Here is a 14812-nt window from a genome sequence, read left to right as displayed (position 1 = left end):
TTCACCTCATTCAGTAATAAAAATTAATCATGTGGTACAATTGTCCGGTTTATATCATAGTAATTCTCGTACTAAGAGCGGTCCAACACTGATTCCTTCGGTAACTTTCAAGATGACCTTTGTTTCGGTTGTGAACGAGCCAGTCATAAAATTTTGGAGGTATTATGTACACCCTATGTTTGAAATAATAGACAGTCGGTTTGCTTTCGAGTGGCTTTCGGGAATCTAAGTCAGAAAAATATGACCGTTCGCTCAGTATCCCTCATTTGCCGTGTATCGTCTGTGAAGAGGAGCAGCCGACGCTCGCAGCAGTGAAATCTCAGCCACGAGTTGTTTGTGTCGGAACTTCCGATCTGCTGAATCATTTTACGTACGTCAGAATAAACGTTTATCTGAAAGTTTGTTTGTTACTATAAGTTGTCTTATAGACGACCTACGTAGCTGTTCTAATACACGCACAGGCTGCAGTTAACCTTTGTATGTATCATATGTATCGCTGTCCTTTTAACAACTACTGATTTATATTTGAACGTAAGCTTCCGCAACCACTGTCCATTCTGAGTCTTTTTTTCTGTCGGGTATGTGGCTGTTAATATTAGAACATGACGGAGCCATCACATAATTAAGAAAACTCTTAATTAGGTCAGGTATTTTCCATTTCTTATCATTTATTTTGCGACACATTTGTCCAAGAGCAGGATAAGATTAATTTAAATTTCGACCACAGCTCTTCTATACCTGTTCAGGTTGAAGCTATTTTTCGATCAGAATGTCTATCACTACTAATTTTCCCTAACAAAAATGATTTTTTCACTTCTTGATACTTTGTTTTAATTGCGTGTAGTACTCCTTCTAGTTACTGAGACGCCACCAACAACGACACGAAACATCACATTACATGGCACAAGATACATTTACACGACATTCTGCACAACTTACATTTTAGACTGAGGAAGAGAGAGACGTCTTGTTGCATTAGTCCCATAAGACCTGAGGAAACCCGTGAATATGAGCAAGATTATGATTATAATAATTAATTAAACATATCTACTTATTATAGTTGCTCTCAACTACTTAGTAAATGGATCACTGAAAAGTATCTCGATTTTAACCGTTTTATACATCATTCCAGTGAAAAAAGTTTGGGTTGTTTAGATTTATTTCGCTTTGCATAAACTGTTAGTTTCCGATGTAACGTAAAGAAAGGTTAGCCTGTAAACTCCCATAGATATGAAACACGTCTGAGACGCTGCAGTCACTCTGCTGGACGAGGATTGGCATGAAATTTTACGAACCTTGTTGGAGAATTAGTTTGCCATTTGCGTGAAACGATCTATAGAATCCGTTACAAACCCAAGTCGTGATGGCCAAATTTGGATATGAACCCCACTACTTCTGAAGGCGGAGTTTTCTGCTTATACCGTTGCGCCACCTTTCTTCCTACAGGATGCCTGACTTTTGTTTAGGACAGATTACACCGTTCCTGCATCAACTTAATGGAAAGTATATTCTGAGAGCTGAACAGAATGGAAAAGAATACGCAACTTTAACAATGTCTCTCGGAGACGAATCGCATGTAAGAGTGGCTGATGGAAGAGAAAGCGAAACTCGGCTTAGGAAATGGTTGAGAACTTGACGCTGGCACGTACAACTAAAAGCTTGAAAGTATATTTCTGTGTAGCGTGCCAGAGGCAACATCGAATGACCTTCTGGGTGGTAATTTCTGGAAGTGCTCTTGTTTGAAGATACACAACCAAGTCTCCGACTTGAGAAGGGGTTCTGCTGTTTCTGAATCTGTGATAACAACACATCAACCGTAGTTGAAACAACAGTAAATTCATAAATATAGTACCATGATGAGGAAATAATTACATTATCCACTACTCAAACTCAATGTGGCACAGAAAAATCTCTGAACTCTTCCCCAGTGATGTGAAGAATCTAATAGATAATAAAATTAACTTCAAACAGGAGATGAAAATATATCTATTTGACAAAACAGTTGAATACAACATGAAATCAATATAAAAACGGTCATGATACTATCACTATGTTGCCACATTTTTCATCTGAGAGGACATATTATCCAGGATGAGATTTTCACTGTGCACCGGAGTGTGCGCTGATATGAAACTCCCTGGCAGATTAAAACTGTGTGCCGGACGGAGACTCGACGAACTCGGGACCTTTGCCTTTCGCGGGCAAGTGCTCTACCAACCTTTTCTTTTTTTTACTCTCATTTTGTTCGCTTTCGTTCGCTGTATCTGATCGGGGCGGACGCCGTAAGACACATCATAGCGAGGTACCCGTTATGATTGATTGAACATGCAAATAATTGATTAATTAAACTAATGAAATAACTAATTTATACAGGGTGACTTTTCGAAGTCCACGGAAAAGGAACCAAAAAGTTATGTACTGTTGTTGATCGGTGAACTCAGTTTTTTTTTTTTATTACAGAGGGCAGCTAACCCTCTGACCGAACACGCTTAGCTACCGTGGCGGCACCAACTGAGCTACCCAAGCACGACTCATGCCCCGTCCTCACAGCCCCACTTCTGTCAGTACCTCGCCTCCTACCTTCCAAACGGAAGGCAAAGGTCCCGAGTTCGAGTCTCGGTCCGGCACACAGTTTTAATCTGCCAGGAAGTTTCAGGACATATTATAATTGTAAACAAACAGACACGTTCTACATCATAGCGAGGTAGCCGTTATGATTGATTGAACATGCAAATAATTGATTAATTAAACTAATTAAATAATTAATTTATACAGGGTGACGTTTCGAAGTGCATGGAAAAGGAACCAAAAAGTTATGTACTGTTTTTCACGCCAACGAGCATTTACGAAGCTGTCACTGCTTTTATATGGCTCACAAACGACAAGATGGAAAACATAATACAAACTTATTCACACACAAAATGGCCACATTGTAAAGATTTCACGGAGTTTCTTAGCCCATTGGTCACAAATCACACAAGCATTTCTGCAGTGAATAAAATGAGAAAGGGTCCCAACACCGTACCTCGTCCAGGCCTCTCTGGCAGAGCTACCTGGCAAGCGTCTCTGAGTGTATGCGGCAGACCTTTCCTCGTGCGTATCCGCCAAGCATCGTCAGTAGCTGCGAACCAGGAAGTCTCCTTCGTGGCCGCTTTTCTGGCATGCTAGTGTAGCTGCCTATTCCGGAATCAAGGGTCTTCCGAAGGTAGTTCCCAAAAACAAAAAACATGGACATTAATCACGGAATGTAAGATCAAAAAAAAGAGGCATTTTCGTCTGCAAATTGTCTATACGTTTCCGTATGCATCATAGAAGTCACGCAGTATATCTGAAGTGTTTGTCTAGCTGTGTTGCGTTTGGATGACCCAAAAAGGGGTTTTCCTCTGCGGTGTATCGAGAAACACAGAGCAGTGCACCTAGTAGGACATTACCTTTTTTTTATTTGATCTTCAGCAGGAATGCACCGTTTAGCCATTAACAAATGGTTCAAATAGCTCTGAGCACTGTGGGACTTAACAGCGCTGGTCATCAGTCCCTTATAACTTAGAACTACTTAAACCTAACTAACCTAAGGACATCACACACACCCATGCCCGAGGCAGGATTCGAACCTGCGACCGTAGCGGTCGCGCGGTTCCAGACTGAAGCGCCTAGAACCGCTCGGCCACTCCGGCCGGCAGCCATTAAACGTTCCCCTCTAAAGCCTTCATCATTTACTCTATTGAGCCATCGGCAATTATAAAATATTGGATATTTTTATTTGTGTCATACAAGTGAACATGTTACTTTAAAACAGTTAAGCAATATTCCTTCATTATTAGTACAAAGAGTCTTGATTTATAAGCACAGAAGTGATAATTAAATTTTTCTCTACAAAAATAACTAAAAATGGTGATTTGCACTTTCTCTATAGGTCTGTGGTCGGATTTTAAAATTGTCAGCTACAACAATTTTCATCAGACACCTAAAAACTGGCTCATCATTCTTTATTGGAAGACTAACAATACCTGTAGGTATTGGTAGCTCAACTTTTCTCACTTATGAGTGAAATTCTTCTCCGTTTTGCTTGAACTTGAAACAAGCAAAGAGTAAATGATTAGTACCTCCAACATCTGAATGTCATAGTATATGCGACACAAGAGAGCAAGAAACCTGCTGTGCTTGAATATCATCCGAGTGATTGCAAGCGATAGATCTGCTGTGTACTGACATGTTACGAAACCAAGAAAAGCGCTGTATGAGGGGTTTAACCCAACCATAACACTTTCCTTTACATATGTCTCACATTTTCCATTCCTCTTCCACTGGGAGCTGAGTTCCATTTTTGCTTGATGTAAGAAGTCTGTGAATGGTAACTGGATAGCAAGGTAAGCTCCGGGTATACCTGATTCTTTGGGCGACTGCTCTGTCATTTCATGTACAAAATTCCTGTGTAAGTTTTATCCAAATTATTACGTTTATTTCTCAGAAAGCACTCCGTTACTCGGTGGGCTATGTCACGAAAATGTTTACTATTTTCTCTTCCCTGGCTCCTACACTCTTTGGTACTGATGATGCTTTCTGAATCAGAAATAAGTAACCAATTTTCGTCGTTGTTAACAAAAGAGCACTTGATTGCATTAATGACTGCCACTACTTCTGCTCTATAAGAAGAGGTGAAAGAGACGATTAAATTTTATACTGTGCGTAGCACCCGTGCTCGGACACAAGAAAGCAATCCAGCCTTACTTTCTGACGTGGTTCTTCAACCATCAGAGAATATAATGTGGAGAGCCTCGCTGCATGTTGCAGAGGTACTTTCTGACCATAAAGTTAAGACATCATTAAAAACGGCGCCACAAGAACACTGATCTACATACATACTCCGCAAGCCACCGTATGCAGCGTGAAGCAGGATATCTTACGCAACTACCACTCACTTCCTTTCCTGTCCCAGTCGTTAACAAGGAAAGGGGGAAACGATTATCTATATGCTTCCGTACGACCCGTATTTCTCATCTTATCTTCGTGGTCCTTACGCGAGATGTGCTTCGGCGACAACAGAATCGTTCTACAGTCAACCTTAAATGCAGGTTCTCTGAATTCTCTCAGTAGTGTTCCGCGTAAAGAATGTCGGCATCGCTCTAGGGATTCCCTTTTGAGTTCAGGAAGCATCTCAGTAATACTCAAGTGCTGATCGAACCTATCAGTAACAAATTTGCAGCCCGCCTCTAGATTGCTTCGATGTCTTCCTTTAACCCGATCTGTTGAGGACCCCAAACACTCGAGCGGCAATCAAGAACTGATCGTACTAGTATATACGCTATCTCCACATTTCCCTAAAAGTCTCTCAATAAACCGAAGTCGATCATTCGCCTTCCCTGCTACCGTTATTACGTGCTCGTTCCATTTTACATTGCTTGCGACGTTGCGCCTATATACAGAGGGGTCAAAAAAATGTATCCGCTGTTTAAAAGTCCATAACTTGCAAACTAATTGACGGAGTTGTCTCATTTTTGGTGAAAGTGTAGCTTAAAGTCTAACTTAAAGATATCACTGTAGGTGTTCGAAATGGTCACCATTAATATCCACACACAAACGATGCCGCCGAACTGCAGCACGAACTACTGGCGGCAACGTGTTCAGTTTGATATTTGCACATGAATGTGCGATGGATTCTCGAAGTTCATCCAATGTGCGTGGCTTTTGTCGATAAACGACATCCTTTAGTGTTCCCCACAGGTAAAAGGCCAGAGGAGTTAGATCTGGGGAACGTGGTGGATACTCCACAGCACCTACGGCCTATCCATCTTCCTGGTAGATTTTCGTCGAGATAAGCCCTAACACGATTTTGGTAGTGGGCTGGGGCACCATCTTGTTGAAAGTAAACTCTTCCGTCTCCAAGTCTCGGATGGCAGGTAAAATGGATGTCTGAAGTTTCTGAAGGTACACCCCACCGGTAACTGTGTCGTCAAAGAAGAATGGCCCAATCAAGCCCCGGTAAGACAACCCACATCACACATTTATTCCTGGCAAATTCACGGCTTTGTCTATGCAGTGTGTTTAACGTTTTCCAGATGTGGCAGGGCTCTCGGAAACCAGAGTAGATTACGTCTGCGGGTACACCGATTATTTCTCAGCTATATTTTTTTTTCTTACGTTATTAGTTTGAGGTGCTGTGGAACTGGGAGAAATCCGCGTGTCGACAACCACGACGTCAAGAAGTAGCCGAGACAAGGTGGTTAACTAGAGTTGTTTTAAAGAAAACTATATGAATACTATTTACCGTAAATATATCAAAAGAATATGGAAGCCGTTATGTAGTCTTCGAAGTTGCAAGGTGCAGTCAATGACTTTCATTATTGGCTGGATAAACAGATTCCCTCTGCCCTGCACACTAGAAAAGATCGATATCATAAGTAATCAGGGCCAGTGCGAAGTCTTTGTAGGGTCAATTATGCAGGAGAAGAAATTTAATAAAAAGTGAAACTAAAAATTAAACCTAAGTAATGATTGGCATTCACAGTTGTAAATGAGTATCACACGAAGATGTATCAGAGCTATCAAAAAAGTTACCAACATAGGCACAGAGACAATAGACAAATAAATTAAGGAAAAAAACAATAACAATAATAATAGTTTTTCAGCCGTCATAGGGAAATGAGTGTAGACTGAGAAAAATTGACCTCGCCGTTATCAGACGAATAACACTGCCTATTACGTCACTTCTATGATCGTATCATGATATCACACCTTCCAGAAAAACATATGTTCAGCTACAAAGGACGGTGGTGACAGCACCACGCTGTGGAGCACTTTTTGTTAGGTTTCCGCGAAACGAAAATATATTTTGTGCCCTACAATACTTATAGACTATCATACCACGGTAAGTGCCTTTCTCACCAGCATTACATCTTCTAGTAGCGTATATGACCATGGCGCCGACCTAAAAATTATACCACAGTTGTCAGAGGAGTATGATAATGTACTCCTTTTGGTGACCTAGTTCACGACCGCGCCACTTATGAACCCTGTCTAACGCGTTTGAGACGACATCGAGCGCCATTCTGAGCTGAAAATCCACCTCGTAATCTACAGGTTCTCCATGACCCAGGCGTGAACACTTGACACCACAGGACAGGTACACGTCTAGAAAATGGAATTACTGCGCCAGCCAAAAGCAGACGGACCCCGATAACATCGATATGCCTTCCTCCTTTCCCAAAGTTCACAACTGGAAACAGCACTCTTTAGACAACTATCTGTTTTCCCGCAAAAACAGTAAACTTCATAAGGAAATAACCAAAAGTAGACACAGAGATAAAAAATTCCGATTATAAATTTTCGGCTGCTAGTATTTGTATACGAAATAACAAGAACTAAAAGTTGTTTCGCAACGCTTTGAATAAGACGTTTATTCTTCCGAAACGAAGTGATATAGTCATACGCCTCAAACACCTACCGTTCCCTCACACCGGACAAGAAATTCATGCGCCAAAAGACAGTGTCCAGATCGGTGGCAAGTTAGAGGCGTTTCATTTCGCCTTTGTGGCTAGAAGGAGCAAAGTACGTCCAGACAGTTCACTTCACCGAGTGCAACATTTTTGTCCGCCACTTAAAATATTGGGCTACGCGGGGTAGCCGCGCGGTCTCAGGCGTCTTGTCCCGGTCCGAGCGGCTTCCCCCGAGCGGCTTCCTCCCTCGGGCATGGGTGTGTGTTGTCCTTAGCGTAAGTTAGTTTAAGTTAGATTAAGTAGTGCGTAAGCTTAGGGACCGATGACCTCAGCAGTTTGGTCCCATAAGACCTTACCACAAAATTTCTAATTTACTTAAAATATTGTGGCATTGTAGTTGTGTAGGATTCCTTCGTTTTTGCATCTGTCACTTTATTGCCCTGTATTCCCATACGCCCTGGTATCCAGCGGAGTATCACCTCCTTAGCGAGGGTGTAGCTGAATAAAGGAATACATACCACAGATGTCTTGAAAATAAGGTCTGGTGAGGAATTTCGTAGGACGAGCTCATTTCATATGGTCCACTACCGGAAGAAACAAGCACCGTAGTGTCATAGGCTCATTTGATAGTATTCATCTGATAGTAGGTTTTTTAAGACAGAAACAAGGTAATTCACATAACAGCCAATCACCTTTTTATACCTATCAGAATATATCGTCTCATAATTGTGATGTATACATAGGGCATTATAAGATGTAATCTTTACTATGTGATTTGGTACTCTCCCAATTATATTCCAGGAGATCAAAAACAGCTCTGGGCTTCTTGATTCGAAAGGGATAATCCGCTTCATGTCTGGATAAAAAGTGAAATTCTGTTCACGCCCAGAGTCACAGGATCTTGCGGTCTTGTTTCGAACGGCTTCTTATCAGGTAGGCGATTAAGGAAAGGCATCTGCATGATGATACGCTCAAATCGATCGAAGTTCAACGATAACTTGTTCACAAATAATAAATGACGTAGTGAGTTGCAAAATATGATATGGGAAATCAGTAGCATAGGTTACATGAAAAGAGAAGTAATACAAACGAGTAGAATTAGAATATATAACTGACTGTGATAGTAACGCCGTCGTAACTTTTGTGGCTTGAAAAGAGTCATCGTCTCTCGAAGTCCTGATCGTTGCCTAAGGCGTCAGACTCTTTTCTCTAATGCAAGCTTAATTCGACTTGACCTCACACTTGATCACAGCAATGTTGGCCAAGTATGATTAAAATTGAGGACAGGAGGAGACACCAGAACTCTACTTAAATAAGAGTTGACAGCAAACTCAAACATACGCTTATGGAAATAACTGCAAGAAGGAATTATGCAACATAAACGAAAGTTGGTAGGCATGTTTCTACATCGTACACATGATGTCTATTCAAAATCACTCGCCGGCCAGAGTGGCCGTGTGGTTCTAGGCGCTACAGTCTGGAGCCAAGCGACCGCTACGGTCGCAGGTTCGAATCCTGCCTCGGGCGTGGATGTGTGTGATGTACTTAGGTTAGTTAGGTTTAATTAGTTCTAAGTTATAGGCGACTGATGACCTCAGAAGTTAAGTCGCATAGTGCTCAGAGCCAGCCAAAATCATCCATAAACAGCATTAACCGTTCCGGTATTGACCGACCAAGTGCAATCAGGCAAGAAACTCTACCGCACAAACTGTGACATCCGGCACGTATACAACACAACGCATGCACTTTTGCATGCTTGCACTTAACATTATGGCTGTTACACCGGTTGTTATGTACCAGCATTTCACATTTGCAGTGGCTTATCTCGCACTTATATTAACGTGATCTTAAGATGTTAAAAAAAAAGTTCAAATGTGTGTGAAATCGTAAGGGGCTTAACTGCTAAGGTCATCAGTCCCTAAGCTTACACACTACTTAACCTAAATTATACTAAGGACAAACACACACACCCATGCCCGAGGGAGGACTCGAACCTCTGCCGGGACCAGCCGCACAGTCCATGACTGCAGCGCCTTAGACCACTCGTCTAATCCCGGGCGGCTCACTCACATGTGTTACCTAGATAAATGTATTCCCGAAATTTCATTACTCTACATTAACTATTTTTTTCCGTTGGCGTATATACAACGATGAGGGAAACCATTATGACTACTGCTCGCCGCGAGTGTGAAGCCGCCTGGTGGGGCAAAGGAGATAATCCTCTCCCAGAAATGACTCTGACAAAGGGCAGATTCTTATGGACCAGTGTCTGGGAACGAGCAATTCGAAAACGGCAAAGGTAGTCGGCTGTTCGCGTACTACTCTCACTAGAACCTTAGAAAAGAGACTGAAGGACATCCACATATCATCAAATATCACGGAGATCGGAGGCTTTCCCACTCCTTAAAGTAGGACAGACGACGATCTGAGGCAGATCTGACGACAGAGTACAACGCTGGTGCAGACACAACTGTTTCGGAGCACACCATTCAGCGCACACTGTTGACCATCGGATGCCGCACCAAAAAATGGTTCAAATTGCTCTAAGCACTAAGGGATTTAACATCTGAGGTCATCAGTTCGCTAGACTTGTAACTACTTAAACCTAACTAACCTAAGGACACCACACACATCCATGCCCGAGGCAGGATTCGAACCTGCGATTACAGCAGCATCCCGGTTCCGAACTAAAGCGTCTAGAACAGCTCGGTCACAACGGCCGGCATTCCGCATCAGACGAATCGTACGTGTTCTCTTGTCGATAAAACGAGATCGTCAGTTAACACTGCAGTGGGTATGGGATCATCAACTTTGAGCCGTGGATCAGTGGAAACGTGTCGCCTAGTCGGATGGATTACGCTTTTTGTTACACCAGATCGAGGGTCATATCTCGATATGCTGTCATCTAGGCAAACGGCTGCTCGAAACATGCACTACGCCATGGATGCAGCCCATTGAGGTCGGAATAATAATAAACATGTATGATATTCACCTGGATTTTCATGTGACGAGCCGTTGGAAGAAAAGCCCTCATGATAGCTCTGCACTATGTAAACATTGTTGCAAACCACCTGCAACCCTTCAACAATGACGTCTTCCCCATCAGTGATGGTATCTTACTACAGGATAACTGTCCTTGTCACAAGGCCAGGATCGTGCCATAGTGGTTTCAAGAGCGTGGTATCACCATCATGCACGTTAGTAGGCGTACTGCGAGGATTCCAGTGCACCTTTTAGCCCAGGGTTGTGTTTTAGCGATCAGGACCCAGTGAGGCCATTTTTTCTATTTAGTCATCAACAACTTTGAACTTGACCTTGATCCCTGGAGACGCCACATGAAGTCACTGACATTGTACGCATGACGTCATCAAAATGAGGAATGACAAGAATTTAAAAATCAAAGACGGTGGATGATAGCAGATCTAAAAATTAAAGATGGCAGGTGGCGATATACTTAAAGATTAAAGATGGCAAATGGAGGGAAATTGAGAAATTAAAGACATAATTTTTTTTCAAATTCGTGATGCCTTTTGGCACTTGCATCTGCCCTCCCTTTCCTCTCCTCCAATGAAGCCTAGTATTTTATAGACTATTTAAATGGAACAGCCAGTCACAATGCAATCGCCCTGGTGCTCAAAAGTATGCGAATGGTATGAAATTCTTCCACCATGCCCAAAACATTTATCCAAAAATTATGTAAAGGGTGTAACTTAAAGTATATTTGACCGTGTCGAAAGTGTCTGAACGCTCTGAATTTTTTTGTAAGTTATTCAAAGCATATACCTAAAGTATTACGTAAAAGGATAGAAATGAGATGAGCGGATTGCTATGAATAAAACACATTCTGGCGAACGGGAAGAAAGCTGTATTCAAGAGAAGACATCTAATGCTTTTAAAGATTGATATGGTAGTGAGGAAAATATTGCTAAAACTAGAAGACATCATTGTACCAAAGAGGAAACATGGATCGCTGGAAAACCAGAGGTAAAACTGGGAAGGTTTGTGATGTGACGGTACATAAGCCTATTAACATCATCAACAGATGAATCATCAACAACGGATGAAATATGAAATGAATATACACTATAAGGCAAACTGAGAGAAGAAGTCTACGTAAAGCTCTTGTCACCACAACGAACCGATTGATGGAGGGTGCACGAATGGAACCCGGAACAGTTAGCATGAGGAGCAGAACAGGAGTAAAATGTGTGGAGGCGAACAGAGATTAGAAAATATAAAACAGGGAATTGACGACGTAGGGTGCAGAAGAAACGCAGCGATAAGAAATATTAGCACAAGAGAAGAAGAGGCAAAAGTCGGTATCACACTACATAAAAGATGAATCAACATCTTAGTTGTTCGTGCTTCTGATAACAGGAAACTGTTCGAAGTATTTGTGCTGTGAGGCAGTTAATTTCGGAGAATTTGGACGTTTATCTCCGTAACCTGTGAAGACGTCATCCAAACATGGAAACGAAGTATCGGACAACAAAAATTATGAGGGAAAGGCCTGCTCCCGAACAAGTACATCACTGTACAATTCGAAAGACTGATGACTTAAAAAAAAAAATTTAAGGCGATCTTTTCACTGGCTCCATAAGAACAAAGCACTTGTCCTCAACGAAGAAAAAGAGTTTCATTCTCACTATTTCTGTTGATGAAATGTCGACAAAAACAATTGAATTCTATCGGTGTGGAATCGTAAAACTGGAGCAGTGGTCACTAAAGCAAGGGACTTTCAGAGAATAGCAGGGTGGCTTGCTGGTCTGGAAATAAGCGTAGTGTTCAAGAACGCACAAGGACGCAGGGGCCGGTCGCTGAACCCAGTTCGCGCCTTCGGCCGGCTAGGGAGCGGCCGACAGCGCAGGCTGCTATAAAAGGTCAGCCGTCAGACCGCCAACTGGCAGCTTTGGATGTGTCCACGCTTGGGAAACACGACGTTTCAGGCCACGCCCTTTAGAAAAAAACAGTTGTCATCGGAATATGTAGCTGTCATGTAGTGAACGTAATTCACAGATACCACAATATAAAGATTTTACCTCATATTTAGTATTGGAGGGCAGCGTGGAGGGTAAAAATCGTAGGGGGAGACCAAGAGATGAATACACTAAGCAGATTCAGAAGGATGTAGGTTGCAGTAGGTACTGGGAGATGAAGAAGCTTGCACAGGATAGAGTAGCATGGAGAGCTGCATCAAACCAGTCTCAGGACTGAAGACCACAACAACAACAACAAAAGTGGAATCATTTTCTAATGAGATTTCAGATAACAACAGGCATTTACATTCTTCCTTTTTAAAGACAGACTACAGTAAAAAAAAAAAAAAAAGCTACGAATTATTATTTCGGAGTGAAAGAAAACTAATAATCGTGAGAGAAATGGGTATCATAACTTAATGTCTTAGACTAGAGACTTAAATACTTTCTCGCTGTTTACCACGGTGTCGAGAATCGCAGATACCTCCATCTCTTCTAAACTGTCATCAAGTTCACTCTCTTCGTCACGTACACGTTCCACTTTTGCCAGAGTTCCTCAATTCCATTTCTTCACACCGTTTCTTCTTTCCTTTCTCCTTCAAGGTTTTCGCTAACCTTGGCAAACTTTCTTCCTGCATCCATTCGACATCTCAATATAACTTCAGTTATTGATCTTGTATAGTCGTATCTGCTGGCTTTGGACGACATTTTTGTTTCCACGCGGCTGTGTTCCGGATGTTGTCCCTACCGATCGTTTTACTGTTACTTGTTTCTGGAAGTATTTCACCTATTCTGCTTGTATTTTCTCGCTCCCGTCGGTATGCGAAACACGCTGTGGTAGGTACAATTTGCCGTATAGATGACTCAGTTGGATGCTAAATCAGCGTGACATAAACTGACATGAATGCAGCCATAATCTGTGTTGTAAAACGAGATTTAAATAAACAACAGCCACTCACTATGTTGAACTGTCTTTGTTTCAGACTGAGTTCGAAACTGAATTTCACTGCCGACAGCGTATTGTAGGTTCTATGCAGCAGAAATACGACTCCTTCAATGAAATATGTTTTAATTTTGTCTGTGCATCAAATACATTAACCTTCTCAAAAATAAAAGAGTCCATTTTAATGTATCAGGTATATTACTCTAATTTCTTCCAGATATTGTTAACTGAACTGCAAAAATTGTCCGCGTTGCAATAGATAGTAAATAACGGATATTTGAAATAACCGTCACGTAAATATAAATCACATTTTTCGAAGACGGATAAGAAAGAAACTGTAAATGTATTCGTGACCAAATGTTTATCAGCATTTTAATATGTACTAAACACCTTAATTTCTTCATTATAATACTTGAAAAAATACCCTTCACACTCTTATAGCCGCCCCGATATGGTGCAGATCATTAAAAAAATATTCATCTCGAGTGAAATACCGATTTAGAATGGTTGCGACATGTTCTCTACAGCAATACTGTGTACTTACGACATCTGGAGTTCGGTTCCTTTCACCGGCAGCGGATCGAACGTATCGACTTACTCAGCTAGCGTAACCTTTCACATCGATACATGTCGAGGTTGCGGTCATTGAAATAAAGGCTATCTGAGAGATCCCGCATACCAGAGGTTGTTAAGACACTGCCGACACGCAGGCGGTTCCATACAACCTTGTATCCGACAACGGCAAACACGCGTGTCTGTGCGTGAAAGGCTAAGTAACCCGTGCTTACCAACAGGTCGATTAAGGTACCTTTCAAGGTGTGATTCCAATGCGGCGGTCGTGATAACACAACCCGCGCTGCAGTAGATGAGCGCCTCTCCAATACCACTGCTTTAACGTTTCCAATGGCGCGACTGTAATCGCGCGACAGCGGAGGCATCGAAGTCGCGCGCGACATGACTGCAACAGCAGAGTTACACCATTCTAGAAAGAGGCAAGCAGAAAATTAAACGCATCCCTTTATGATGCGAATGAAGAGATGTTAATTAGTACCTCCTTCCGTCTCAGATTTGTTTCTGACCTCTTAAAGGCAATTTTGTTCTTAAAAATCTGATGTCTCAGTAGAATATGTATCCTAGCCAAGAAAAAAGTAAAATTCACATGGTATCAGCAGATTCCCAGGAGAATACCTAGCTCTTACCTAAATTCCAGTTTCATCGATTCCAGTTACAAATGTAGATTCCATATTCCTCTTCTAAACATTCGAAACCCAATAAACCCCATTATTGAACCGCGGGACTGCTACGGTCGCAGGTTCGAATCCTGCCTCGGGCATGGGTGTGTGTGATGTCCTTAGGTTAGTTAGGTTTAAGTAGTTCTAAGTTCTAGGGGACTTATGACCTAAGATGTTGAGTCCCATAGTGCTCAGAGCCATTTGAACCTTTTTTTGAAACCCCATTAT

General features: G+C 41.9%; 1 protein-coding gene across 1 annotated transcript in view; it reads right to left on the bottom strand.

The window, feature by feature from the left end:
• Positions 1-13901, bottom strand: part of LOC126158458 (cuticle protein 19.8-like) — a 33651-nt gene extending 19750 nt beyond the window's left edge. Inside the window, exon 1 of the mRNA XM_049916444.1 lies at positions 13897-13901. Within this exon, the coding sequence (XP_049772401.1) occupies positions 13897-13901 (5 nt within the window). The remainder of the gene's footprint in view (positions 1-13896) is intronic.
• Between the last annotated feature and the right edge of the window lie 911 nt (positions 13902-14812).

The sequence above is a fragment of the Schistocerca cancellata genome, chromosome 2 (genome assembly GCF_023864275.1).
Source record: "Schistocerca cancellata isolate TAMUIC-IGC-003103 chromosome 2, iqSchCanc2.1, whole genome shotgun sequence".
NCBI lineage: Eukaryota > Metazoa > Arthropoda > Insecta > Orthoptera > Acrididae > Schistocerca > Schistocerca cancellata.
Note: the sequence above shows the minus strand (reverse complement) of the source record. Positions and strands in the feature narration are given on the sequence as shown.